Source organism: Watersipora subatra, chromosome 10 (assembly GCF_963576615.1).
Source record: "Watersipora subatra chromosome 10, tzWatSuba1.1, whole genome shotgun sequence".
Classification (NCBI taxonomy): Eukaryota; Metazoa; Bryozoa; class Gymnolaemata; order Cheilostomatida; family Watersiporidae; genus Watersipora; species Watersipora subatra.
In genome coordinates, this window is record NC_088717.1 from 38,869,579 (window position 1) to 38,895,529 (window position 25,951).

Here is a 25,951-nt window from a genome sequence, read left to right on the forward strand (position 1 = left end):
ATTCCTTTACACTCCCACCTAACATTTAAGTGGTAACTTAAATTTATTTTATCCAAATTAAATTTTCTTTAAAAAAAAGGACAATATCTGGCATAAAGTGAATACTGCATTACAACTACTCCATTTATGTTACGGTAAATGAACTGATTAACACATACACACAGCTACCACTACAGTCTACAAAACTATGAGATTGAGTAAACTACGTTTCTACATTATTGACAACAAAGAGTAATAAGTCTGATTATATAGGCATGAATCACGAGTAGTAAGATTTGCTGTGTTAAGCTCTAAGTAATAAAACTATTTCTGTACTGGTCGCTGGACGATTGTGGTTGGTGAAACTGGCTTGCCCTTGTGGTTCAGGTTCTTATTTGCCAAGCGAAGAGTTACTTTTCGTACTTTGCCATCATCACCAATTTGGGTGGCGTCCACTATGCCTGTACTCCAAAGGTTCCGATGTAGGTTGTCATCTTTAAGTAGCACTATGTCTCCTTTCTTGATGTTATCTTTAGCGCTTGTCCATTTCTGTCTTTGACTGATGTGAGAGATGTATTCTGATCTCCAGATCTTCCAGAATTCGTCCGCTATCTGTTGTGCTTTCTTCCAGCGAATATTTCCATATATCTCACCATTTGAGAATTCTCCAGGGGTTGGAGCAGGAGTATGTCCTGTCTTTCCAGTTAGCAGGTGGTTTGGAGTAATTAAAGGATCCTCGGGGTTTCCTATTTCTGTGGCTGTAAGAGGCTGACTGTTAAGAATACTAGCAACTTCACAAAAGGCTGTTCTCAATGTTTGCGAGTCTAGCCTTCCTTTATATTTCAGTGCCATTCCATTTAAGACGGCTCTGGTAGAACGTATGAGCCTTTCCCATACTCCTCCTTGGTGGCTGGAGCTGGGTGTGTTCATCTTAAACTCTATGCGATTGTTCAGGAGATATGCTTTCAGTTCCTTGACCTTTACACTTTCTAGCTCTTTCTGTAACAAATTCTTTGCTCCAATGAAATTTGTACCTTGATCACTGTAAAGTGTTGTTACCTGTCCTCTGAGATATATGAGACAGCGGAGAGCATTTATGAAGCTGCCAGAAGAGAGATCCTCTATCATTTCTATATGAACTCCTCTGCTATAGAGACAAGTAAACAAGACGCCCCATCTCTTCAGGACAGTTCTTCGGTCTTATACCTCAAATGGACCGAATACATCCATGCCTACATGGCTGAAAGGCGCTGTTCTTTCAAGTCTTTCAGCTGGTAGTTCACCCATTCTTTGTGTTTCCAATGGTTTGCGCAATCTTGCACATGTGACACACTTACCAATCTCTGTTTTTACCATAGATGTGCCATTAGTTATCCAGAACCCAGCCTCTCTAATTGCTGCCAATGTGCTTCTTTGGCCTAAGTGATGTATTTTGTCATGTAAATTACGAATGATCAGTCTTGCTATATGCGTGCGTTTTGCTATGATGATTGGGAACTTCTCATCTTGACTTAATTCGCTCGCCCTTCTTATCCTCCCACCAACTCGGAGTAAGCCGTCCTTATCCATATATGGGTTCAACTTGGCAATAACGCTAGATTTGTTTATTTCTTCAGAACATTCTAGTGCCTTTACTTCTTCAGAGTATGTCTCCGCTTGTAGCGTTTTGATGACGAACACTTCAGCTTCATGAATTTCTTTAGTCGTGAGAGCCTTTGTTTTCCAGATATTTGATGTTTGTTTACTTCTTGCCGTTCTTGCTATTTGCTTAAGAATCGCAACACTGTGTAGCAGAGATCTGTATGAGCTGAATCTATCAAATCTTTCGGCAATTGTGGGGGCTACACTTGTTGAGAAGACTTTGATGCTTCTTACTTCTGGGTCATTTTCTTGTAAGGTTCTGTCAACTGAATTTGATTTCAGATATGTGTCTAAGCTTGGTTTCTTTAGGAACTCGGGTCCATCCAGCCATGATGACCCTTTCAACTCACTAATACTTGCTCCTCGAGAAGCAGTATCTGCTGGGTTATCTTTTGAGCATACGTAAGCCCACTACTCAGATGTCGTTGTTCCTTTGATTTCTTGAACCCGATTTGCCACATACATGTGAAACCTTTTAGTGTCATTCGATAGATATCCTAGCACTATTTTGGAGTCTGTCCAAAAACATTCCCGGTCGATGGGCATTTTTAATTCTTTTCTGAGGAGAATGCTCTGACGAGTGGCAATCACAGCTGCTTGGAGTTCCATTCTTGGGACAGTAACACTTTTCATTGGGCTAACCCTAGCTTTTCCAAATATAAGTGCGCAATGCACTTTACTGTCTGTATCTATAAATCTTAGATAGGAACAAGCTCCATAGCCTGATAGGCTAGCATCACTGAAATGATGAATTTCTGTTCTCTAAATCGTAGCGTGTGGCTTTACACATCTTGGAATACGCACCATCACCAATCCTTGCAATTCTTGTAGCCATGCGTCCCACTTTACTTTTAGTTCTGGGCTGATAGGTTCATCCCATGGTTGTTTGTCAGATGTACAGATCTGCAGAAGTTGCTTGCCTTTTAATATGAAGGGTGCCAATAAGCCAAGTGGATCGTAGATTTGAGCGACACTGGATAGGAGTCCACGCTTTGTGGCATCTTTAGCTTGCACGTTGTTGGTGAAATGAAACTCATCTGTGTTTACATCCCATTCTAAGCCAAGTGTTCTTTCGTTTGGCAGTTTATCTGTGAACAAATCTATACTTTTTACAGTTTCACTTCTTTCGCTGGTTGGAACTGAAGCAAGCACTTCTCTTTCATTGCACACAAATTTGTGTAGTCGAATGTTTCCTTTTGAACAAATGTCTCTTGAGTCTTTTATAAGTTCTATAGCCTCTGTTCGGTTTGCAACACTGGTGATTCCATCATCTACATAAAAGTCTTCTAGTAGAAACTGTGCAACACTCTTAGATATATCACTGTAGTCCGTGGCCAGTTTCCTTAGTCCAAAGGTTGCTACACCAGGCGATGACGTGGCGCCAAAAGTATGAACCTTCATTCTTAATTCTTTAGTTTGAGTGAAGTCTTCGTTTGTCCACAGGAACTTGAGGAAATTACGGTGTTTGACTGGCACGTGAAAGTTGTAAAACATTTGCTGTATGTCACAGCATATAGCAATGCTCTCCTTTCTAAAACGACATAGTATCCCCACTAAACTATTTATGTGGTCAGGTCCTTGCAGCAAGGTGTCGTTTAAAGATATCCCCCTATATTTAGCACTTGCATCAAAAACTACCCTGAGCTTTTTCTTCTTTGGGTGTCTTACTCCGAAATGGGGTATGTACCAGCCTTTAGTGGTTTCATCTTGAGTGGTTGTTGGGCATTCTTCTGCATGACCAGCTTGCAGAAGGTCCTCCATGAATTTGACGTATTCTTCTTTGTACGCTTTATCCTCCTTCAGTTTCTTTATGAGCTGTGCCAGGCGCTTCTCTGCTTGAGGTCGATTGTCTGGGAGCGTGGGTGCTCCGTTTTTGAATGGAAGTGGGAGAACATAGGTGCCCTTTTCATTTTGAACAGTTTCTTCTGTAAGCATTTTTGTAAATAGAATGTCCTCTTGGGATGCGATACCATGTTCTGCATCTTTAAAGTCCCTTTCTAGCATGTTCAGTATTTCGCTATCTTTCTTTGTATCTGTTTTATATGATGAGACGTTCTTCAACGGGATTTTCTTGTTTGTTCCTCCACAGAGCGTCCAACCAAATATGGTTTCCATCGCAAAGGTCTCTCCAGGGCCTCCTGCCACTGAGCTGAGAGGTGTAAGTGCTTGTGGGCAGTCAGACCCTATCAATAACCCGACGGGTATGTCAAGGTAAGATGGTATCTCTTTTCCTAAGTGTGAGAGATGATCCAGTCGGCTAGCTTTTTCTTTAGTTGGGATTTGCTCTTTCTTGCATGTTATATAGTCTTGTTCGTATGCTTTCAGTTACATGTGCATCTGTCATATAGCCTCGTATGGTTATATTGTCGTACTTCTTTACTCTTTTAGTCGTTTCACCGTTTAATGTGCATACAACGACATCTTCACTTTCGCCTTTAGACTCGATGATGTTTGCAACTGTCTTAGTGACAAAACAGGAATCTGACTGAGTATCTAATAGAGCGTAAACAAGCAGTTCTTTGTTTCCAGAAGATACATAGACTGGTACAGCCATGCTGAGAATCTCTGATTTGAGTTGAGTTTTTCTTACATTTACTTCGGTGTTTGGGCCAGTATTTGACTTTGCTTTACTTTCTCCTTTCTCTTTTGTTTCCCTATTTGGTGGTGAAGATTTTGAGTTGTCTTTATGTTCATCTGATCTTTTGCCTCTTGGCTTCCAATTGTCGTCGTGAAGAACTGTAGGGTGCGCTCTGTTACATCTTTTACAGGTGTCCTTTTTTCTACAGGTTTTTGAACGATGTCCTGTGGTTCAGCAGGTAAAACACAGGTTGTGTTCTTTTACGAGCGTCACTCTTTCCTCATAGGGTTTAGCTTGTAATGTATAGCAGACATTTACTTTGTGTCTTCTCTTGCAGAAGAGACAAGTGTTTTCTTCTTCAGCTGATGTTTGGTAGTTCCGGACTCTTTGCCTTGTGCTTCTGTCTTTATCATCTTTGTTCTCTTTAGTTGAAATTAGTGATATTGGTAATGTCATTACATGTGCTTCTTCTTGTATGAAATCTGTGAACTCGCAAAAGTCTGGATATCTCTTTTCTGACACTTGTATCCTTGCGATCTTTCTAGCCCAACGGTTTCGTAGCCAGTCTGGGAGTCTCTGTATCATCTTTTCATTCTCATTGCAATCATTTAAGATTTCGAGTGAGGGTATGGTGCTCATCGCACTACGTATGTGACACAAGAAGTCGCCTAACTCTCTTAAGCCTTGGCCGTCTTTTGCACTTATCCGGGGCCATTCTGCAAGTCTCTGTCTAAATGATCTAGAAATGCTTTGCTGATTTCCATACCGTTCTCTAAGCTTTTCCCTTGCCAATTCATATGCGTCTGCAGTAGCCACTAGGAAGTATCCATCTATGCATTTCCTAGCTTCTGCTTTTACGTATTTCTTCAAGTGTCTCAAACGATCGGATCCTTCAATGTTCTCTGCCTTAAGATAGGCGTCTAAATCAACTTGCCAATCCATAAAGTCTAACGTATTACCGGTGAAAACTTCGGGTTCAACTGACTTCTTTGTGGAACTTCTGCTCAAACTTGCAGCTATGGTTTCACCCAACTGTTTCATGCTTTCTTGCTGGCTACTGATAAGACCTTGCTGCGCATTACTGTTAATTTTATGACTGGCTAATAGGCTATCTTGTTGCGTGTGTTGTTGCTGCATAAATTCGTCTCTCCTGTTTCTCTGGTGTGTTTGATGCATGGTGCTGCTTGATGGTTGACTTGTAGGTACACTTCCGTGTGGATGTTGATAATGCATGGCATTGACTTCGCTAACATCTTCTCCCACTTGTTGTGTATAGTCTGTTGATTGGTCAAGGAGGTCAACCTGCCGGAGTTGCTGCTGTATCGACGCAGCCTCAACAAGGGCCTTCTTCGCTCTTCGTCTTTTCATCAGGTCTTCAAAGATTCTCTGCTGTTCTGCCATTTCCTGTTTTGTTCTTTCTATTGCAGCTTGAGCTTCTATGAGTTCTCCTTCTTCTTGCCTTTCTGTGTCCAGATTATAGAGTTTTTTGTGACAATGCTCTTTGGTGGAGTCAACTTCGCTTTTATACATAGCAAACATAGTCTCAGTTTGTTCATCAACTTTATTTTGAGTAAGATCAACAAGTTCATTGTATAAATCTGACACACTACAAAATTGAGTATCTACTGATTTCAACATTTCAACAACATTCTCAGCGGACTCAGCATCAATTGTATCTGACAAGAAATCAATTGCCTTAACCTGCACATTTATCTCTTTCAACACCTTTATGTTCAGTTGATATACCTTACTTTCTTGACCTATTAAAGAAAGAGCTGCCTTTCTTTGAGGCCTTTTATCTGTATTTTCGGTAGAACTAACACTGGGTTTATCCAAGTGTCCGGAATTTTGCTCACTTTGCACACAGCCTGGCTCACTATTGACAGATTCCGAATCGGTGTCGCCCATCGCAGCGCGCAAAGCCCAACTGTGGCAACGCGAAAGGCAGCACAGACAGACAACCAAAAATTGTACGGTTAAAAATGTGGGATTTACTACTCAGCAGCTTTATGGCTTAGTTTTTACAATCTATTGATAAAATGTCTTAAAATTATAACAAACAAATTATATAACTCAAAGGTACACTCTTAGTAACTGATACGCTGAGAAAGGTAACTGATCAGTGATTATCGCCCAAGGGCAGTTGCAGAATTAATATTTATTAAAATTATCTATATAAAACAGGCTTCTGATAATAGCAATAATACTACTATGTTATTGCTAGTCTATGATAATTGCTGACCTATATACTGATAGCAGCTCTAACTGAGGGCTGTGCACTAATGTTAATAGCGCTAATTGTCTGTAGTAACAAATGTAATACCTGTCAATGCTGTATGTGTATACTTGTGGCAGTTTACACTTACTATAGTTCTTTGATCCGCTTGGGCTAATGTTTATATATGTATTTGAACTTAGCTTGGCTGGCTGATAATTTCTTTACGACAATATAGTCACTCTGTATCTGTAGGCACTGTATTGTGGGCTTGTATAGGTTCTGTGTAGCTGTAGCTCTGTGTGTAGCTGTAGCTCTGTGGGTAGCTATAGCTCTGTGGGTAGCTATAGCTCTGTGGGTAGCCGTAGCTCTGTGGGTAGCTATGGCTCTGTGGGTAGCTATAGCTCTGTGGGTAGCTGTAGCTCTATGGGTAGCTATAGCTCTGTGGGTAGCTATAGCTCTGTGGGTAGCTGTAGCTCTGTGGGTAGCTGTAGCTCTGTGGGTAGCTATGGCTCTGTGGGTAGCTATAGCTCTGTGGGTAGCTGTAGCTCTATGGGTAGCTATAGCTCTGTGGGTAGCTTTTCTAACCACTTTGGGTAGTTCTGACTTTTTCAACACTCCGGATGTGGAGGCTTCACTATAGAGTTTTTGGTAAAACTCTAGGCTTTATTCAAGATTGTGACAGACATATAACGTGTTGAGGTTTGATTTCACTGGTCCTTTATAGTTTATTAAGCATCATGACCGTGAAGCCTAGCATAAAAGAAACATACAAATATAAAATAGAGAATGTAGTAATCAAATTATGCCAAGTTAAAATTATATGAGTGACACATTTACAAGCTCTGATACACAATAAAAGGTTCTAGCAATGGCAGCGTATTAAAAGTTATATAATTCACAATAATTCACAATTAAAACAGTGTTATAATTAATTACCTTTGCCTCCGTAGGCTGTCAAAATCTTGCTTTAGTGTTTGCTGTACAATATAGTAGGTGTGTGCTTATGGCTGGGTTACTACTGAGAAACTAAATCATAAGGCTGCTGAAATGACCTGGTTGCAAAAAATACCTTTCTTAATTGTTCTGTCTGCGCTGCGATTGGTGACCACATATCGGGCCATACTGCTATGAGTGGCAATTACCCTCATTCACGGCTGACAGTAGGGGGTCATACATTCTTGGTCAATGCAAAAATCAATAATGCATATTTGGCAGCAAACAAGACTGTGTATTCCTTTACATACGTATTGACTAGCCATTTGACGTTTTCAATAATTCCAAGGTTGATCCCAACAAGTATGAGCGCTTTACACTCAAATACCACTAGTTACCTTCAACAAACTGGCTTTGAAATATTTAAGCTAGAATTTTGTGATTTCGCTAGCGAAAGGCGGAGCTTGTGGCATGTTTTAAGAATATCACAAGTTTTTATACAAAACTGTATAGTAGTGGTATGTTAATATTAGCATAGTAATAGTCCATAAAGATATGTTGAGATATTTCAATTAGTCAATAGAATGAATGGCGGATCAGGTTAAATGCACAGAAAATATTTAATACATTTGCCAGATGTATACCCAAATTTGAAGTTGTGAATTTTCGTTAATGTACGAATTTTGCAGAAGGACTTTACCTGAAAATGTAGCATTGATGTTAGCAGAAGTTAAGGACTGCGACTAACAAAAGCTGATAGCTAGTGGGATAGGTGTTAAGAACTCAAAGGATGCCACTTTTATTTCCGTTTTGATAAATAACCGCGTGTCATATATGTTTATCACTGCTCATGTTTTTGAACGATTCATTTCTGCAATTATATGGGACTGAGGTGATGCTTAAGTTTTATTTATTTATGTTGTCAGCGGTTGTCAATGGTAGTGTTATGGTGTTATTTATATATGAAGTTGTCATTCCCTGCTTAAGCACAGAGTTTTCCAACCCTGCAGATAGTAAAGGTTTAAAGATGTTTTGCTTCATAATTGCATAAAACTAGGATCCATTAAAAACTTTTTCATTGAAATAAGAACATGGAGTTTGTTAGTGCGAGCTCTACTTGTGTATAAATGTATTGGGAACACTGCATTTAACCACCCGTTTATTGTTACAGACGAATGCTTGGTGAATCCTTGCTACAATGGTGGAACATGTCTTAGCCAGGGCTCGGGTGGTTTCCGTTGTGTCTGTCCTCCAGACTGTACTGGGGTTAGGTGCGAGGTGAAGGACACGCATGTCTGCTTTCTCCCTCTCGACAATGGAAGAGGTTTGTGTCATAGCCTTTGCATCGAACAGCATTGAGACCCATGTGGATGGAGTATGATCATTTAGCATGAGAATTGGGAGTGTGTATTCAAACGCGGTTATATATTAATATTAGCTGCAGTGTTGACCGTGAAGCCATAAAAGATCTACATGTGTGATTAATAAATATGTACCCAATTTATTCCATTGTATATCTAGTTTGACAGGGGAGTGTATTGGATAAATGCATGTCTGGAGAACTGGAGGGTCTGGGTTCAAAACCAGTGCACAGTGGATGTTTAATTCCTAAAACTGATGCTGAACAGACAAATACAGACAAACATTGATATTTGTATATAAAAAAGACTTGTCAAATACTCGGTGTTGCACGGGTATTAAAAAAGCAGCTTATAAACAGTAGCAGGTAATGTAGTTATCTGCCACTTACCATTAGCCTGGCACATTGCCATTGGTTAATTTAAGTAATGTAGTTTCCGTATTGCTAAACTTACTCATGAGAGCCGTGAGAGCAAGCTTTAGTAATGTTGCCTGTAACGCAGAGTTGCTATGCGTATTGTAACCCTCATAATGACTCATATTGCTCAATGAATCCATCGCATCCCGTGTAGCTTAATGCGCAAGCTTTTTGCTTTGTGAACGGGAGGTTCCGAGATCAAACCCTCTGCGAAATGGATTTTAAATTGCTAGATTTTAGTGGCTCTAGCTGGACAAACAACGATGATAGATATCGTGGTGATGTGATAGAGGATAGTGTGTTTGTTATTTGCTGTTCACTCTCTTTTGCCACAGTTAATGGTTGAGATAAAATATTGTTATAAGCTGGATTCAAACTCATAACATTCAGGTGTTAGACTGATACTCTAAAGGTCCAAACACACTAGGCGATTTTATCGTGAGCATCATGAGGAGGGCGGAGATATCGCTAGCGTATGCCTAAACACACTTGAGCGATTCCCAAGCAAGCGATATAATGGCACGCTCACAAACTGCCAATAAAATTCCGTATAATTAGCTTCTTCGGAGTTGTTAATAAATTTAGGTAAGTCAATATGGCGCTGTCTAGGCAACATCGTAAACAACTTCCGCTTTCGTTACTACACTTATCTCATTTTCACGGATTGTACACTGCCTACACTACAAGAAGGCATAAGAAAAGACGATTATTGTATTTTTAACTGTGATATTTTACAATTTTTGTATATATTTTATCATGTAGTAGTTTTTAAAATTTAATATATTAAATATTTACCATTCTCAAGATGGTCAACCTGCGCAACGATTGACTCCAAATGTTGGTTTTCTACTCAGATTTTTTGTAATTTTTGTTTGTTATGGTGCACAGGACTGGGAGTGCGTTTATTAAATATATGAGCAATTCAGTGTTCATTTTGAAGATGTTTCAATCGTAATAAAATAGCAAATTGTCGCTGCTGTGCGTTGGTGAACATGGATAAGAAATAATTACCCACCATAAAATTGTGTTCTGGTAAAAACCAACCAATCGAAGTGCATCTCGCTAGCGATAAAGTTGTGTAGAGAAAGTCTAGCGTTATCGCTCTGCATGAGCTGGCTGAGTGAATTCTAGCGCAGATTAGTGCCACGCAGCGCTCTAAATATCGCCTATTGTGTTTTCACCTTAACACCTGCACCAATGAACTACTTTGTGGTCTCACAGAATAACTATACAGATAATCATTCTCTGTTTTATTTGCCACCTGATGATCACTCGCAGGACACTACACTGTCAGGGTACTAGCATGACTGTTAGATCACCATGTGTCATGCTCTTCAGTAATTAGACAGGGGTAATTATGGTATCACAGATACATGGAAACACACGAGACTGGAGAAAAAATTAAACATGGCAGAAAATTAACAATTGAATAGTGAACACGGTTTCTCTTGCTTTGTTAATGGTCAACTGATGACCAATCCGAGCTGTCGATTGCCTCTGTTGAAGAGTGGCAACCACACAAATAGTAGAAAACTGTCCCTCTAGTTCAGAATAATTTTCTGTCACAAATTTTCTCACTTTCTCCTTAGTTTGGATTTTACATGAACTAAAATAAAACTTGGATTTTTCATGAAAGCTCAAGTTTTTTTAATTTATCTTTAAAATGGATATATTTTAAAATTTAATCTGTTACAATGTCAATTCTTCCTACAAATCTGATAACAATTATGCTTTATGTATTTTATTAAAGTTTAATTTAAATGCATTGTGCAGCTGTATTTTGGTTCATTTCTAATCTGAAAGAAGTAAAGGGCAGCAAGCACCATGCAATCTGGTGATTTGTTGATCTTTTATGCTGGACTTTAAATATTCTTTATTCATATCTATTTATATTGTTTGCTCTGTTCCAGTCTTCATATAAAAATGCTCATAAATGACTTACTAGTTTTTTAAATACAACTTTTAAACGTTGCTAGACACTTTCAAGTAAATACTTAAATATATTTGTGATGTTGCTCTGCATTTATTTTCTGATATTCATTTCTTTTGATATTCCCACGACCAAACACGAGCGAAGCGATTGTTCGGGAGATTTATGATAAATGCATATGTGCACACAACTCACGAAAATTATTCATTAACATCGTCGCAAACCCTTGTACCGAAATCTCATCAACAAATTTAACCATTTTTCAATGGAGTCGTTTAAGTATTATAACGATACAAAACACATATAAACTTATTTAAATACGTTACCAAGTCTTTATTATTTGTAGACAATATCCTAAACCTTACCCATCTGATCGGATTATACACGAACAGACAGATTAATTTGGCCTAAAATTGCAATAAAAGACTTGAAAAGCTTTTTTTAATCAAAATTAAGACCAGCCAATGATACGCCAATAAAGCTGTGCGACAGATGGTAGAACTATTAAGCAGTGCGCATTTCACGAGAAAAACGTGCTCATTTCACCAGTCTATGGTATTGTCCAAATTCCGAAGGTTTCTAATATTTTTCCGTTTTTAATATCTTGCAAAAATATTTAATAATAAGAATAATTGTTCGATTTTACAAAATTATGATAAGATTTCGTTATAAGATAATTATTCGAATTTCTTTATTCGAATGTTTCTGTAATAAACGTAAACCGTTTGAGGCGTAGACTGATTTACAGAAATGAAATTGTGGTACTTAGTTTATCAGCCATGTTTTCTTGTCCAATTACCGAAGGTTTCATTAAGTTATTTAAAATGTTAGCCAAAATTTTTTACATCATACAAGCTAGGGCCGAACTACAATGCCCCTTTATGACGAGAACATTTTTTTATTTTGCTCCAGTTTGCAGAAAACCTCCAGACGTGTGAAAGCTCATACTTGCTTTCAGTTAAAGATCGCTATCAAAACCATTCTACATTCAACACAACCAACTTTCAAACTGTGTATGTTAGACAGTAGCTTGCCATTTTACTTCTAATTTTGCATTTCAGAGACATAATAAACATATTTCATTATCGCTGTTGTTAGTTAAATTACATACATTACAGTAGGTTAGGCCTACAGCTTTAATTAATATTTATTTTATTGTTGTAAAACATAGGTTTGAGATAGTAGTCTCTGTCAATTCCTGCTGACAACTACTTTTTCAACAACCAGCACTACCCTTTTTTTTCCATTATCACTTATTCCATTATCAGGTCGTGGGCTGTATGACAGGGGAATTTCTAGTAAGAATATTGGTTATTCTAATAATATCAGAGCATTTTACATCTAATATTGCATTTCTCCTATTGCGGGGGGAAGATATAAACATATAATCTTTTCCTTTCATGATTGCTGTTTGTTGTACATAATAACACCCAGTACATTACAGCTACCATTGCAGTTCTCCTATTGCACTGCTCTGCCATTTGACTGCTAATATTGCATTTCTCAACCATCAGTACCCTTTCTTTTTTCCAATATCACTTTGGTCGTGGGCTGTATGACAGGGGAATTTCTAGTTTATAGTTTCTTTGGAATGTGCATTTAGAATTGAAGTGTCACTGTTAGCATTAAATTCAAACTTTTAGAAGTTATTTTTCCTTCAATCAAAAAGAACTGATGGGAGTATTATATTAAAATTTGTTGTAAAATTTGAGAAAAGCATAAGATGTAACATTACCTGTAAGTAGGTGTATCAGGATGCATTGTGTGGTGGTTCAATTGATGTGATAGCCTAACCAGACTTCGCATCTTTTCCCTGTATTACTGAATATGTGTCAGCATCAAGCTTAATCTCATTGGCCAATGCGACAGTCAGCTATTTTTATAACGATATATGGTAGAGAAAATTGTCATAATTTGTCACGTGAAAATCCTATAAACTGAAAAGTGCCCCAAGGACAGAAGGCAGCTAGCCTCCCAGCGGGCAAGATATAAGCCTAAATATCAGATCCATAGCTCAACTTTAAATTTTAGTATATTCAATAATCTATAATAATCTAGTTATCATAAACTATACTAGATGGTCTTATTACTTCACACTATATAAATTTAATCTATTACTGGATACCAAAAGAACTGGAAGACAACCAGGATTTGTAAGTTTTGATACATTTTAGTTTTGGTTAGTTACATGCAATTTGTACATTGTTTTATTGAATCCATTGGGCAAGGCAGGCTATGTAGTAGCCTATTACATTATGTTGTATTTTTCATGTATTATGTAATCATGTATTGCATTGCTTATTATGCAATCACGTGCTGTATTTTTCGTATTCATGTATTGCTTGTTATGTAATCAAAGTCATTCAAAGTCAATGTTCTATTGTCAGTATTTTAGATTTCAGTTCAAGTTTAACATTTCATTCGTGAACTTTTATTTGTGTACCTTTACAGGGTACAAGTTCAAGCTGATAATAACTATAACAACGATAATAAAATAAACTCAACGATTATTAAACTTGCTTGTTGCCAAAACCAGTTTGAATACGATCCATGAGCAGTAGGAGTTAGCATACGTTTATGATTTTTAGTAGCTAAAAGCTTTTCTTATTTAAGCAAATTCCTTTCCTACAAGCTGAACAGTAGGCTTTCTCTTCATAGGTCAATAGGTCAATTTTTGCATACAGGTTTTAGTGTATCCCTTTATGGGCTGCTGTAAATAGGCTTGAGTAATACTTGCATAATATACCGATAATTCATGCTTTTGTAAAGATACTAAAAATTCAATTTCACGATCATAAATAATTTGCAATAATCTAATTAAATAAAATTCGACTGTTCATAGTAATACATTAATTTTGCGCAAAATCACTGCACTGTGTTCATAGTCTGTAACAAGATATACTAATTAATAACAATTATTTGCCAGTAAATGGAGCGGGCATACAACTTGTATTTTAGTAGCCCTATTAATAGCTTTTATATTTTGTCACATATTTTGTTTCTGTCACATAGAGATTAGAATTTAGGCAATGTCTAGCGCCTGCGTGATGAGATGATCTTTATTTGTAGCCTGTGATGCAGGCTTGCCGGCGATCGTATACTATTTTGAACCCAAGGCTGATGACTGCCTCGCCGCTGAATACCTCGGATGTGATGGAAACAGCAACAGGTTTGAGTCATACGCTGAGTGCAAGGGTTCATGCATAACTGGAACCTGCTGTACTCGAACACTTCTTAGGGACACCCTCCTCTATGGCCACTCTGAAGCAGGCTATGACAGGTGAGCTGGCAGCGTCATTTTATGACAGGCGGCCTATTCGCATTAATGCTATTTGACAGTGGGGTTGTGTGCTTAGGATATTTTTGGTAGGTCAAGCTCATGTTTTGAGATGTTATAACAGGTTATCGGTTTGTTTGGTCATTCTCTGGCATTAACTACCTAAACACTATGATTGTACTGTAAAGTTTGCAGTAAAATTTTATAAAAGTGGTTTAAACTCGCATTTGACATCAACCAACAGGTGAGTATAGTGGGATGACGTTTGTTACGGGTGCGTCATTTGTGTTACCACTCCTGCAACAGTAAGTTGTGTGTTGGCATTTCATTATAGATAATTCTAACTGTAGCATTCTAGCACAGGTGAGTTATGCATGGCAGAAGTTTTGCTGATTGGTACAAAACTAGAGGTGTGCAAGGTGAGTCGTCGGTTGGGTGTTGGTGAGTTAGGTGTGCAGCCATTCGTGCGCTGGCAATATATATGGGTCTTTTAGTTTGACGGTTTTTGGTAGATTGTTTTATATATTCTATGGTATGTAAGGAGTCTTTTCATGCGTGTATGTTGGCATTCTGTTGCAATAGTGTTTTCTGTTGGTCAAGACACATGATTACATGTCTGGTGTTGTGCCCTTGCATATTATAGTTTGAGTAGCCTGTAAGCTGGTTTGTCGTAGAGCTTCAAGATATGACGATTTAACTGCTTGGTGGCGATATTGAAGGTAGACAATTTGAAAATCGTGATTTGAAAAGATATCGCCAATCGTATAGACAATATATTTGTGTAATTGCGCTTTATTTCACACCTGATGATTTTCAGAGTGAGTGGTACTGAAACTATAATACGAGCCTCCTAGTCTTATAATACGCTAAAATATATGCTTCTGATTATCCTGAACCCAAAACAGTTTTTTTCTATGTTAAAATATACAAAAATATTAATAAAAAATTCCAAGTTTTTTGCAGAATATTTACATCATGATATATTACGACTTACCTATAAATAGACGATTTCTTGATATATCGGGATTGGATATTGCAAATTTGCAATATCCAATCATCTGGTGATTTTTGGAAATCGTGAGGCTCTAGTTTGCGGTGACCGGCAGCATTTTCTTATTGGAACACTATATGGCTGCTTTTTACTTGGAAAGATGTATCTCTCTGTGAAGGGTAAAAACAGATGTTATATCTTGTAGGTATGGATTCAGAAACGGCTATAACGAACAGGGAGTGGCAGCAACAGTGCAAACCGCTTCAAGCTTTGGCAGCCAGAGATACAGGTTTCAGGGTGTCGATTATAAAGGTAAGAGGTCAATATTTTAGCACTTGCAGCTTATGAAAAGTACACAACCCCACAACATTCATATCAGTACAAAACAGCGCAGCGTCTGTGTACTAATGAATGACATTGTGTTGTTCAGAGCTGGGTGTGGGGAAGTGTTGCTTTGAAGGTTCCGAGGCTATGCTTTACCTCAGTTGTTTGCATGTCATGTTTAATTGACTGGGTAATCAAATGCTTGTTTTAGTTCTCATTGTTATTGCAGTTTTATTGATCAGCATTTGCTGCCATAGTAGCCTTGTTTTGAGGTTACTGTTCATACAATTCTGTTTGGAATCTTATACAAAACCATAAGTTAAGGAGATTCTCTATTTTTAAACACTTCTGTGTTTCATTACTAACTTCCTGCTGTGTTCTTTTTGCACTAAAAAGAAAAAACTGTTTCTCTTTCGATACCAGAGTATTTCGTGTTGGAGTTACAAATGCTGACTTTATTTTTTTGTAACTGGCTAAGTTGCCCCATGCATATTTGGCCTCAGATTGAACAAAAACTGTGTTTTGACTAGCCATTTGATGGCTTCCACAAACTGGCTTTGAAATATTTAAGCTAGAATTTTCGCTTGTGATTTCGCTAACAAAAGGTGTTGCCTGTGGCATGTTTTAAGAATGTTGCACATTTTTATACAAACTTGTATAGTAGTGATATATTAATATTATCAGCAAAATAGTCCATAGAAACATGTTGAGGTATTTTCAATTAGTTTGTACAGACCATGGTGAGCATGTTAGTTGCACAGAAAGTATTTAATAAATTTGTCAGATGCGTACCCAAGTCTGCCTTAAAATACGTATTTTTGTTGATGTATGAATTTTGAAGATGATTTTTCACCTGAAAATGAAGCATTTATGTTGGCAGAGGTTAGGGAAGGAAAGGTGATAGCTAGTGGTACAAATGACAAAAACTCGGAAAATGCCACTTGTTAAATAGAAGTATGTCATATATTTTTAGCATAGTTAGTTTTTTCAAACGAAAGTTTGCTGCAATTACACATGAACAAAGTTAAAGATAGGGTGTTTTTTGTTTAGGCTAAATTCTCTGCCTTTGTCAACAAGATCCAATACAATGACAGGGTTATTATACGATGTACATGTATATATGGAGTTGTCATTTTCTGCCTAGACACAGAGTTGTCCAACCCTGCAGATGGTAAAAGTAGAGATATTTTCAATTGAATGATCCAATTCAATGAATTATTGCAAGCAAAAAATCATAAGTTAATGAATCTACTATTAACACACATTTACTCATCATTTACACTACTCACTCATGGTTCCTTTTGATCGTCAGAAGGGTTAGTCACGATTATAAGAAAGAACAATAACAATATCCTTTTTCTCCATAGCGAGTTTACCTACATGTAGATATGAGAAAAGTGAACCATGCATATTCATTTTGAAACGGAGATAAGCGATCTTTTTATTCAATTATGATATTTTTCATTTTTCAATGCGCATCCAATATAGCTCTTTGAATAAATGTTTACCTTTTGTTGATTATCTAAATTTTATGTTGAATGTTAATCCTGGTTTGACCTTTGATCTTTCTGTTAGACAAACTTTTCTCCGTTCAAGATATGCTAGAGGCTTGCTTGTAGACAAAACAATCCTTCGTTTTTTGTGACGTCATTTTTTCGTTGTCGGCTATCTTTATAGACAACTTTTATCATTAAAAGCACGAAGCTTTTGCAATGAATTTTTGAAAATGATGCGTTTGTTTGCAATTTTTTGATTATAATATCAGAACAACACAAAAAATACTATTAAATAAAAGAATAACGATCATTTTCTACAAATATGGCGGCTTTTTTGCGAATGAGCGCATGTGCAAACGGTTTGATGACGTCAAAAAAATGATGGATTGTTTTTTAAGCTGCAGTTCTATTCTTTGCATCATTAAACCTCTTGATCTGAGTTAGTGTTTGCTTGACTACAGGCTACAGAGCTGATGGCTACAACAAAGACAGATTCTCCCGTTCGGGCTACGACTGTGCAGGGGTGGATAACAACCTCCTCAACGAAGATGGCCTCAGTACAGGATTTAGTTATAGTTGTGATGTTGTGAGAAAGGAGGAATGCATGAGAGCAAATAATGAGAGAAGCTTACGGACAGAGGTAAAAACACAGCTGCCATGTAAATAACATCAGGAGTTTTCTTTCCTGACGGGTAGACGATTTCTTTTCCAACTTTCATTCAAGGTCATTTATCTTTTATGTAGAATACAGTAATACTATCAAGGTGTTAACATTCCCATTAAGATGTTAATGTCAAGTTGAAACGCAGTCGTCCCATTTATAAAACTTAACTAAACGAGTTAGCCATGATATTCCAAGATTGTTCTAGAATAAACAAGAATTTAGCTCTTAATGGCGGGTCATATTTGATAACATTCGGCTGTAATTGCTGGACTTTTAAGCTTGATCTTCACCCGCTGATTGCACGCAGAAGCTGTTTATGAGGGCTCCATTACATTATAGACTATGAACTTGGTCAGGTGTCTCTGAGTCTAATAGCAACCAAGCAAGAGAAGTGAGCTCTTTCTTGCAGTCAGTCGTTTTGACAATGACTATGAATATGGTTTAGGCTTTATCACTGACTTCCATTCAAGCTTTGTTTGCCGCCTGTTCCTGCCATATGTCTGTGTCTAGTTCTCTCAACTGCATGTTACGCTTAGCCACATCTCTGTATCTCAGTTGGGGTCTGCCCTGATTCCTCTTTGTGTCGTAGAGTTGTGAATATGATAGTTGTCTTCACAATGCCCAACTTTTGTTGAGAATGCGAAAACTTTGTTTTTGGCACCGTGATTTGATCAATCTTTCTCCTTAATGATAGCTGGAGGTTTTAGGCTTTTAAAACTGTACAACGTTATACAAAGGCAAATGAACTGCGTTGACCCTGAATCGACTACATGAAGTACGACGGCAATCACAAAAATTCCTGAGAAAGCAACTTGTTTTTTAGCATAGAAATGTTTTGGAGTTGCACCACTTTTATACTTCAGCCCTTTCATGGAAGCTTGTCTGTGATTATTTAATATTGAAGATTTCATTGTCAATCGTATAGACTGTGATGTTTTAAGATTGAATTTTTTAAACAGCGCATGTAAAAAATTTAGATCTTAACCATGGTATGCTGCCTTTGCAGTATTTTGATAGCTGTCACACTGGATATGGCTTAGTTTCTAATCAACTTGTCACAATACATTGAGAGATCATGTTTGAGACCTGAAATGTCTACAAAACTTATTTAAACTTGTGATGTCATAAGTAATAAGCTCAGCCTGTACTCTATGATCGATAGGGTAATAACAGACAAGGGAAGCAAATCCAAATTTAGTGTAAACTTAAATCCTAAGCTGTTACATATTTTTGTCTCATATTTGCCTGCTAAATCGATATTAATACTCCTTATAAAGATCATCACAGATACACTTGTACCAGGTTATGAGAAAAAACGAAAGTAAAGTAACATTTGATATTGTGGTAGACACCATAGACATTGCATGCTTATCCATAGCCATGCCAGGCTACAAAATAATGTCTTTGGAATCTTTGACTGTTTGCTGGTCAAAAAGTTTCATAGGCATCTGCTTGCATTCAATAGATTTATTCATTGCTCAACTATGGAGGATTGGTGGTCAAAGACAATTGCTCAGGTATTGGTAGGAACTATGTGTTTACTCTACATACATGCATACATACAAATATTACTATTAACTCTTTTGTTACCCAATTATTTCTTTCATCGGAACCATTAAATATTCTGTAAAACCTAATATTTGACACTGGCGCATAACATTGAAAATACGAAGTCTGTGAAAAATATTTTTACGCCAAATTAATCAGCATCAAATTTTAAACCAGCTGATATTATACAAACAATTCTGCAAATGTATTGCAGGATATGCTCAGACATTTCTCGGCCATTTTCGCTACGACCTTGAGTAACAACATAGTCGTATTCGTGTTACTATAGTTTATGACATTATTATTGTTATCAATAAAATAATCGCTTTTATTATTAGAACTGTTATGCAATAGACAATTGCCAAAAGTCAACTGATCTACAATTTGTGATGCATGTGAAGTTGGTTGTCATTGTGAAGAAAAAATTGTGGATAAAATTTAACATTTTTGCAAAGGGAAACTCGACTCAGCCTGCAGTGTAAATGTGTTTTCTATTGGCTCAAAGCATGCAGAAAATGGTTTCCTTTCATTTGAGTACAAATACGATAAGCTAATTAATTAACTACACACTGATCTAAAATGTTTTTATGAAGTCTACTAAAGCCACACCAGAGGACTCTTAGCCAAATGCAAATGTTGCGCCAAGCTGCACTACTTGGCTTGTGGTACGCAATGCGTTAATCAGAAATACACAGATATCCGAACTCAATTGTTTGTTTTACACATTAAAGTTGTCTTCTCAGGTGATCTCCTTTGCTGCGGGTGTTACGGAATGCACCCAAGATGCCTGCCACAACACATCATGGTGCAGAGGGTGTGTCTACAATGGCCATCACTACGAATATGAGGAAGTGTTTAGCAATGGCTGCAACCAGTGCATCTGCACTCGCTTTGGCTCGGTGCAGTGCAGCTGCAGCCGGGTGTTGGAGAGGAAAGAAGTGAGAGACATGACTGCAGAAGAGGTGGCTGCTTACCAGACAGCTGTTAAAAAGGTTGGTTTGGTTCCTTAGTTGAACTTTAATATTAAACTTCATCTTTAGACGTAGCCTTGGTTCCCTGGTTTCATTAACTCATGTGAAGCGCTTCTAGTAATTGTGGACTGTTCCAGATCTGTACTTAACCTTTTGAACCCTGGTCATCCTTGACAATGTTTGTCTGTACCCCTGGGCAATTTTTGAAACACTAGGCCATTTTTAAACTTTTATTAAACGCATCTAAATATGCTCATCATCAAATGGTATTTCGTGAATCACTGGATAACAGGTCCCACAACACGGCACATGTCACCAAAAATAAAATAAAATTTTTTACAGTTCTTGCGGTGAAACAAAAAATGGTAAGATGTCAACAAATTCAGAAAATGTTTGCAGTAACATCATATTCATTGATCACATGTTCAGCATCGTTTTCTAATTCAACATAAACAGCAAAGTTGTAGTTAGTATCACAGTTTTTCGTCTTCATCACAATCATTTATCATCACATACCAACAAATGAATTGTATCAATTTTTTGCATGATATCGTCCCAGTAAAATTGTTATAATAACGAAGAAAGTTGATAAGGATATTTGAAAGCTATAAAAAATGGAAGTAAAATTTTTAGTCTAACGCCCTGTGCAAGAATTAATTTGACTGGTTTTCGCTGTTTCTTACAAATGCTGTTTCTTAGAAGCAGCATTTGTAAACGAAGCCATGTGGATGCAGGTGTACCAGCCCTCAAGGTGCTGATTGTAAAAAAATTATAATATTGAGATGTTATTAATGCTCTATAACAAAACCTGGACAGTCAGTGATTGCCAGATGCCTTTATGTGATTACTACTTTCTATATTATTATGGTTTTACTAAGTAAACAATGACAATCTATTGTCACACTTGACCAAATCTCAAATAAAAATGACTGAGTTGGCAATGGGTGAAATATAATTGAAATTCAATGCAAGACGGGTCATCGATTCCTTTGATCAATCATGTGCATACGTTACAACTTCGCTGATAGGAACAAATGTTGAAATCGTCTTGTGCCTGTTGTCCAAGTCATAGATCGGTATTTGTGGCCATGACCTTTACCCGCTTGATACGCTATTTTTATAACACTAGTTAGCCTTTGCTCAGCACCTTTTTAATTTTAGCTTTACTTGGACACAATCAGCATGAGTTAATAAATGATCAAGTTGAAATTTGTCAGAGATGTAACAGATATAACATGTCCTAGCATTTATAAGAGCTCATTCAATGTGATGTATCAAACATTTTGCATAAAAGTGTATCTATTCGCAATGCAAATGCTTTTATTTTGAGCAACAATTGATGACCATTCATAGAAAGCTTTGAACGGATTAACAATATCAAGATTTGATAACCTTTGTAGGTACCCTATTACGTATGCTAGATTTCGGTTTGCGTTTTTCATGGGTCAGGTGACTTCTAACATGTGCACAGAAATGTGAGCATATTTCTATAATATAGCAATTTTATTCGTGTTCAAAGAATGTTTATTTTTATCGTGTGTGTTTTGTTCATAAGAAAAGTGAGCGTCTTACAGTATCAACTCTTTTGGAGTTGTCCCATCTACGATATTCCATTTTTTATTCATTCATTCTGCTCTTCAGCTCTACACAGCTGGTGATTGGACAGAATATTCAGAAATGTATGAGAAACATCTTCCCTACAGCCATTCAACCGGCCTCAATTTCCTCGCTTGGCACCGAGCAATGTTGAATGACTTAGAACAGAGGCTACAGGCTATCAGTAGCTCCTGCACCCTCACCATTCCCTACTTTGACTGGACTCTGGACGTCGGAGCTATGGTGGATTCTCCCATATGGAGAGCTGGATTGTTTGGAGGTAAGGTTGTGGTAAAAAAGTCTCTTGTTATGATATAACTGGTGCCCTATAGTCGAGCTTCTGTTCAATAACTCAATATAGCCCAAAATTTGCAATTACTTCAAGCTGTGCATATTGCAGATAAAGGTTTGTATTGTAGATAATGTTTGTACTCGGAGAAGTTTTCAATCTTTACCTTGTTGTTGGGCTTCAAAGGAGTTTACTTGCATACGACTGACTGTCTTGAATAGCCAATGCAATGAGTTCTTTGACTTCCAATGTCAATTTACGACTGTTTGTTATTGTTGTGTCAGATACGAACATTAGTAGAACTCTTTGAAAATAGCACTTAGCAATGTTTGTCAACAGGTACTCACCAACTCAGAAAAGGTGGACTAAGTGATCCACTCCTTATTTTAACTGATACAATGTACTTTATTGGCTAGATACAGCTCTGAAGTAAGTGTTTTTAGTTGCCTGACAGGCAGGTGATAGACAGTCTCTTTGATAACAATTACGCTGGGAAGCATCAGATAAAATTTTGACAAGTTATTAAAACCACTGTTTAACAACTAACTCAATTTTTTTTTCAGGTAATGGAGACAGGAGTGGGGGCTGTGTACACTACCACCCGTTCACCGACAATGTGCCCTGGTCTCCGTGTCTACGTAGGACCTTCAACACATCCGTCTCTCTGCCCGATGCTGTCGCTATTGAGAAAATCAAGCGGACTTCTGACTTTTCATCTCTAAACAATCAGCTAACATCTGGCTCTCTTCTCTTCAGGTCAGTGATTGGCAGCATAAGTTTACCATTCCTTTGGTCTGTGAAAGGTTGGTGTGTGTCGGCATCAGAAGGATATCTAACAGCGCTGAGTTGATGTTGGTCTACTTAAGGTTGGTGTGGTGCTGGTGTGTTTTGCAAGTATGTGTGCATATGTATGTGCTCGTGTGTGTAAGGGTACTTTGTGACAGAGTTGCTGAGCTATAGCACCATAGCATCAACATTTGCCGAAACTTACACTGACCTCAGCCAATCAAGTAAATCATTTTTTTATTGATTTGGCTGATGTAATAATTGTTTATGTATAATTATCTCTCTTCGATATATGTCAAAATTGCTGCTGCTTTTTGACTAGACTAAAGCACACAGAGTTACCTATAATACAAGATATTGTTTTAATAATAAAACTGATAAATCAAAGAGAAGACAAACACACTGATATAATCCTACATTTAACTGTAAAACAACAAGTTTTACAGTTAAATGTAGGATGTTTTTATCTTTACAGGACGTTTCTATCGTAAAGGGTTGATAAAAGCATGGTTTTGTGGCAGTGTAATTGGTGTTCATTCTATTGAGGAATGAATGTCTCTTTCTCTTACAGACTTTGGGTTGGAGGCCATGCTGAGACAAGAAACATGGTGTATGACCCAGTCATTGTGTCCCATTATGCATTCCTTGATAAAGTGTGGCACGATTGGTGAGTAGCATTTCGTTTCACTCCTACCTCCCAACTTTCCCATTTGTTGAAAGTAAACATTAGCTAAGCCTTACTAAAGTTACTGTAATTAACTGGTGATATGTTTTACTGGTCCTCAGGCTATGAGGTGACTGCTTAGCAACAGGTAAAAAATTATTATTAATTTTTTGTCAGGTCAAAATCTCCCAAAAATGACCCAAATCTATGGATTTTTTTGTTGGAGATTAAATAAAATCGCCATTCTATGAACATATGTAACTTGAACTCAAATTTATTTGTAATGAAAAGTTATTTTTTACATAAACATTCATTTACATATGCATCACAGAAATTGTGTATATATGCTCTGCCTTGATACATTCTTTCCGGTGGATACCAATGGCCTTACTCCATGTCCTTATTCCATGTCCTTATTCCGTGTCCTTATTCCATGTCGAGTGTTCCTTTATTATCATCTGGGCTACTATAACCATCACTTGTCTCACTGTATTATAATTCAGAGTTATGATTAATAATTAGAATTAATGGTAGCCTATGTTATTTTTTGTACAAATGACTTTAAAATCTTTGCTGAAAGATACAATGGAAAGTTTTATATTGGTTAATGAGCAAGTCTCAAATGATTCGTCCCAACGTGGTTTCTAAAGGTTTTCAAAGAAAAAATCGAAACAAGTTTGCTATGACCAATCAAAAGGCTTTAGGCGGTTTGCTTCCAGCTATGAGCTTCTATAACGGGCATATTTTAAACATGACAATTTATGGTTTATATGTAGAGAGCTGACCATAAGCAGGTTGTCACTGTTAGCAACAACACTGTTAGCATTTACAAATATAGTTTGGAGTTGTCACAAACTGTTAGCATTTACAAATATAGTTTGGAGTTGTCACAAACTGTTAGCATTTACAAATATGGTTTGGAGTTGTCACAAACTGTTAGCATTTACAAATATAGTTTGGAGTTGTCACAAACTGTTAGCATTTACAAATATAGTTTGGAGTTGTCACAAACTGTTAGCATTTACAAATATAGTTTGGAGTTGTCACAAACTGTTAGCATTTACAAATATAGTTTGGAGTTGTCACAAACTGTTAGCATTTACAAATATAGTTTGGAGTTGTCACAAACTGTTAGCATTTACAAATATGGTTTGGAGTTCACTATGAAATCAATTTGGACTTGATCAGCAGTTTTTTGCAGATGAACCCCAATTGATTGCATAGTTTTTTCAGAAATTATTTTACTTTTATAACTACTTATATTTACCAAAGTAATATAAAATTGATTGAAATGTTCAGGTTATCATTACTTTTAGGAAAGTTTCTATTTGAGGCATAAAACTGATCTGTACCTAAAACAGATCAGTGGACAGAGAAAATATTTTACTGATGTTATCGTGGTCGTAAACCAGAAAGCTGAGGCTAATGCTATATTCACTGAGGCTAGCACAGCATTTCCATTTTAACAATTATTTACTGTTAGATCCTTCACGTCTCCCTTTTGTTTGTAGATATTAGTTTTTGGAGTTGCCTTACCTATCCTTATATGTCTCTCAAATTCTCATTTGCTGCTTTTTTCCCATTGTATGCAACCATGAACTTGGTGACAATTTTTACTGGAGTTGTCATTTAACGTAGGCAACAACGAGGAGATAACTACATAAAGCTGAACGGTGTCACGCGTTACCGTCCGTTGGAGCCATTCGGACTCTCATTGGACGATATTAATAGCTCACCAAAACAATTATGCGTAGACTATGCTCCTCTTAATTCTCTCTGTATTTCAGGTAAGATCTTGGGCTTTAGTTTGCGCCTAATAACTGAACGCGCTTTCAACAAAACAGCCTCTAACAATTTTTATGTTGAATGAATAAATCTTGATTTGCTCAAAGAGCAGTGATTCTGCTAATAAACAAGGCTCAGATGTTTGTGGTTTTATGCATTTACATTGTATGTAACAAGGTCGATGTTAGATATCAGCCTTGTTAAATTTGCCTATGTTTTAGTGGGTTGTTAGCCATCATTCTGGGCTTATAAAATCGCTCACTTTAAAAATACTGGTTCAGAATTCAGTAAAATATTTGATATAATCATAGCAGAAAGCAAAATGGTGTGAGGCCTCTTTGCGAATTCTTTTCTTTTGAATCAGATTATTGCTTTGTAGAAAATTGTTTCCTGAGAAAAAGCTGAAAACTTATAAAAGCCCGGCCTACCATTTTTTCTCAAGTTTGCTGTTTCAATTGCTTACACTAAAAGTCAAGTTAGAAAAAACTTGTGCAAATTGACCGT

The 25,951-nt window shown here is 37.1% G+C and overlaps 1 protein-coding gene across 1 annotated transcript in view; it reads left to right on the forward strand.

Annotated features, from left to right (window-relative positions):
• LOC137407054 (uncharacterized) overlaps positions 1–25,951 on the forward strand; it is an 81,182-nt gene that overhangs the window by 52,866 nt on the left and 2,365 nt on the right. The window contains 9 exon segments of the mRNA XM_068093659.1: positions 8,521–8,673; positions 14,126–14,336; positions 15,530–15,636; positions 17,606–17,784; positions 20,100–20,348; positions 21,969–22,203; positions 22,776–22,968; positions 23,570–23,665; positions 25,301–25,449. Of these exon segments, the coding sequence (XP_067949760.1) occupies positions 8,521–8,673; positions 14,126–14,336; positions 15,530–15,636; positions 17,606–17,784; positions 20,100–20,348; positions 21,969–22,203; positions 22,776–22,968; positions 23,570–23,665; positions 25,301–25,449 (1,572 nt within the window).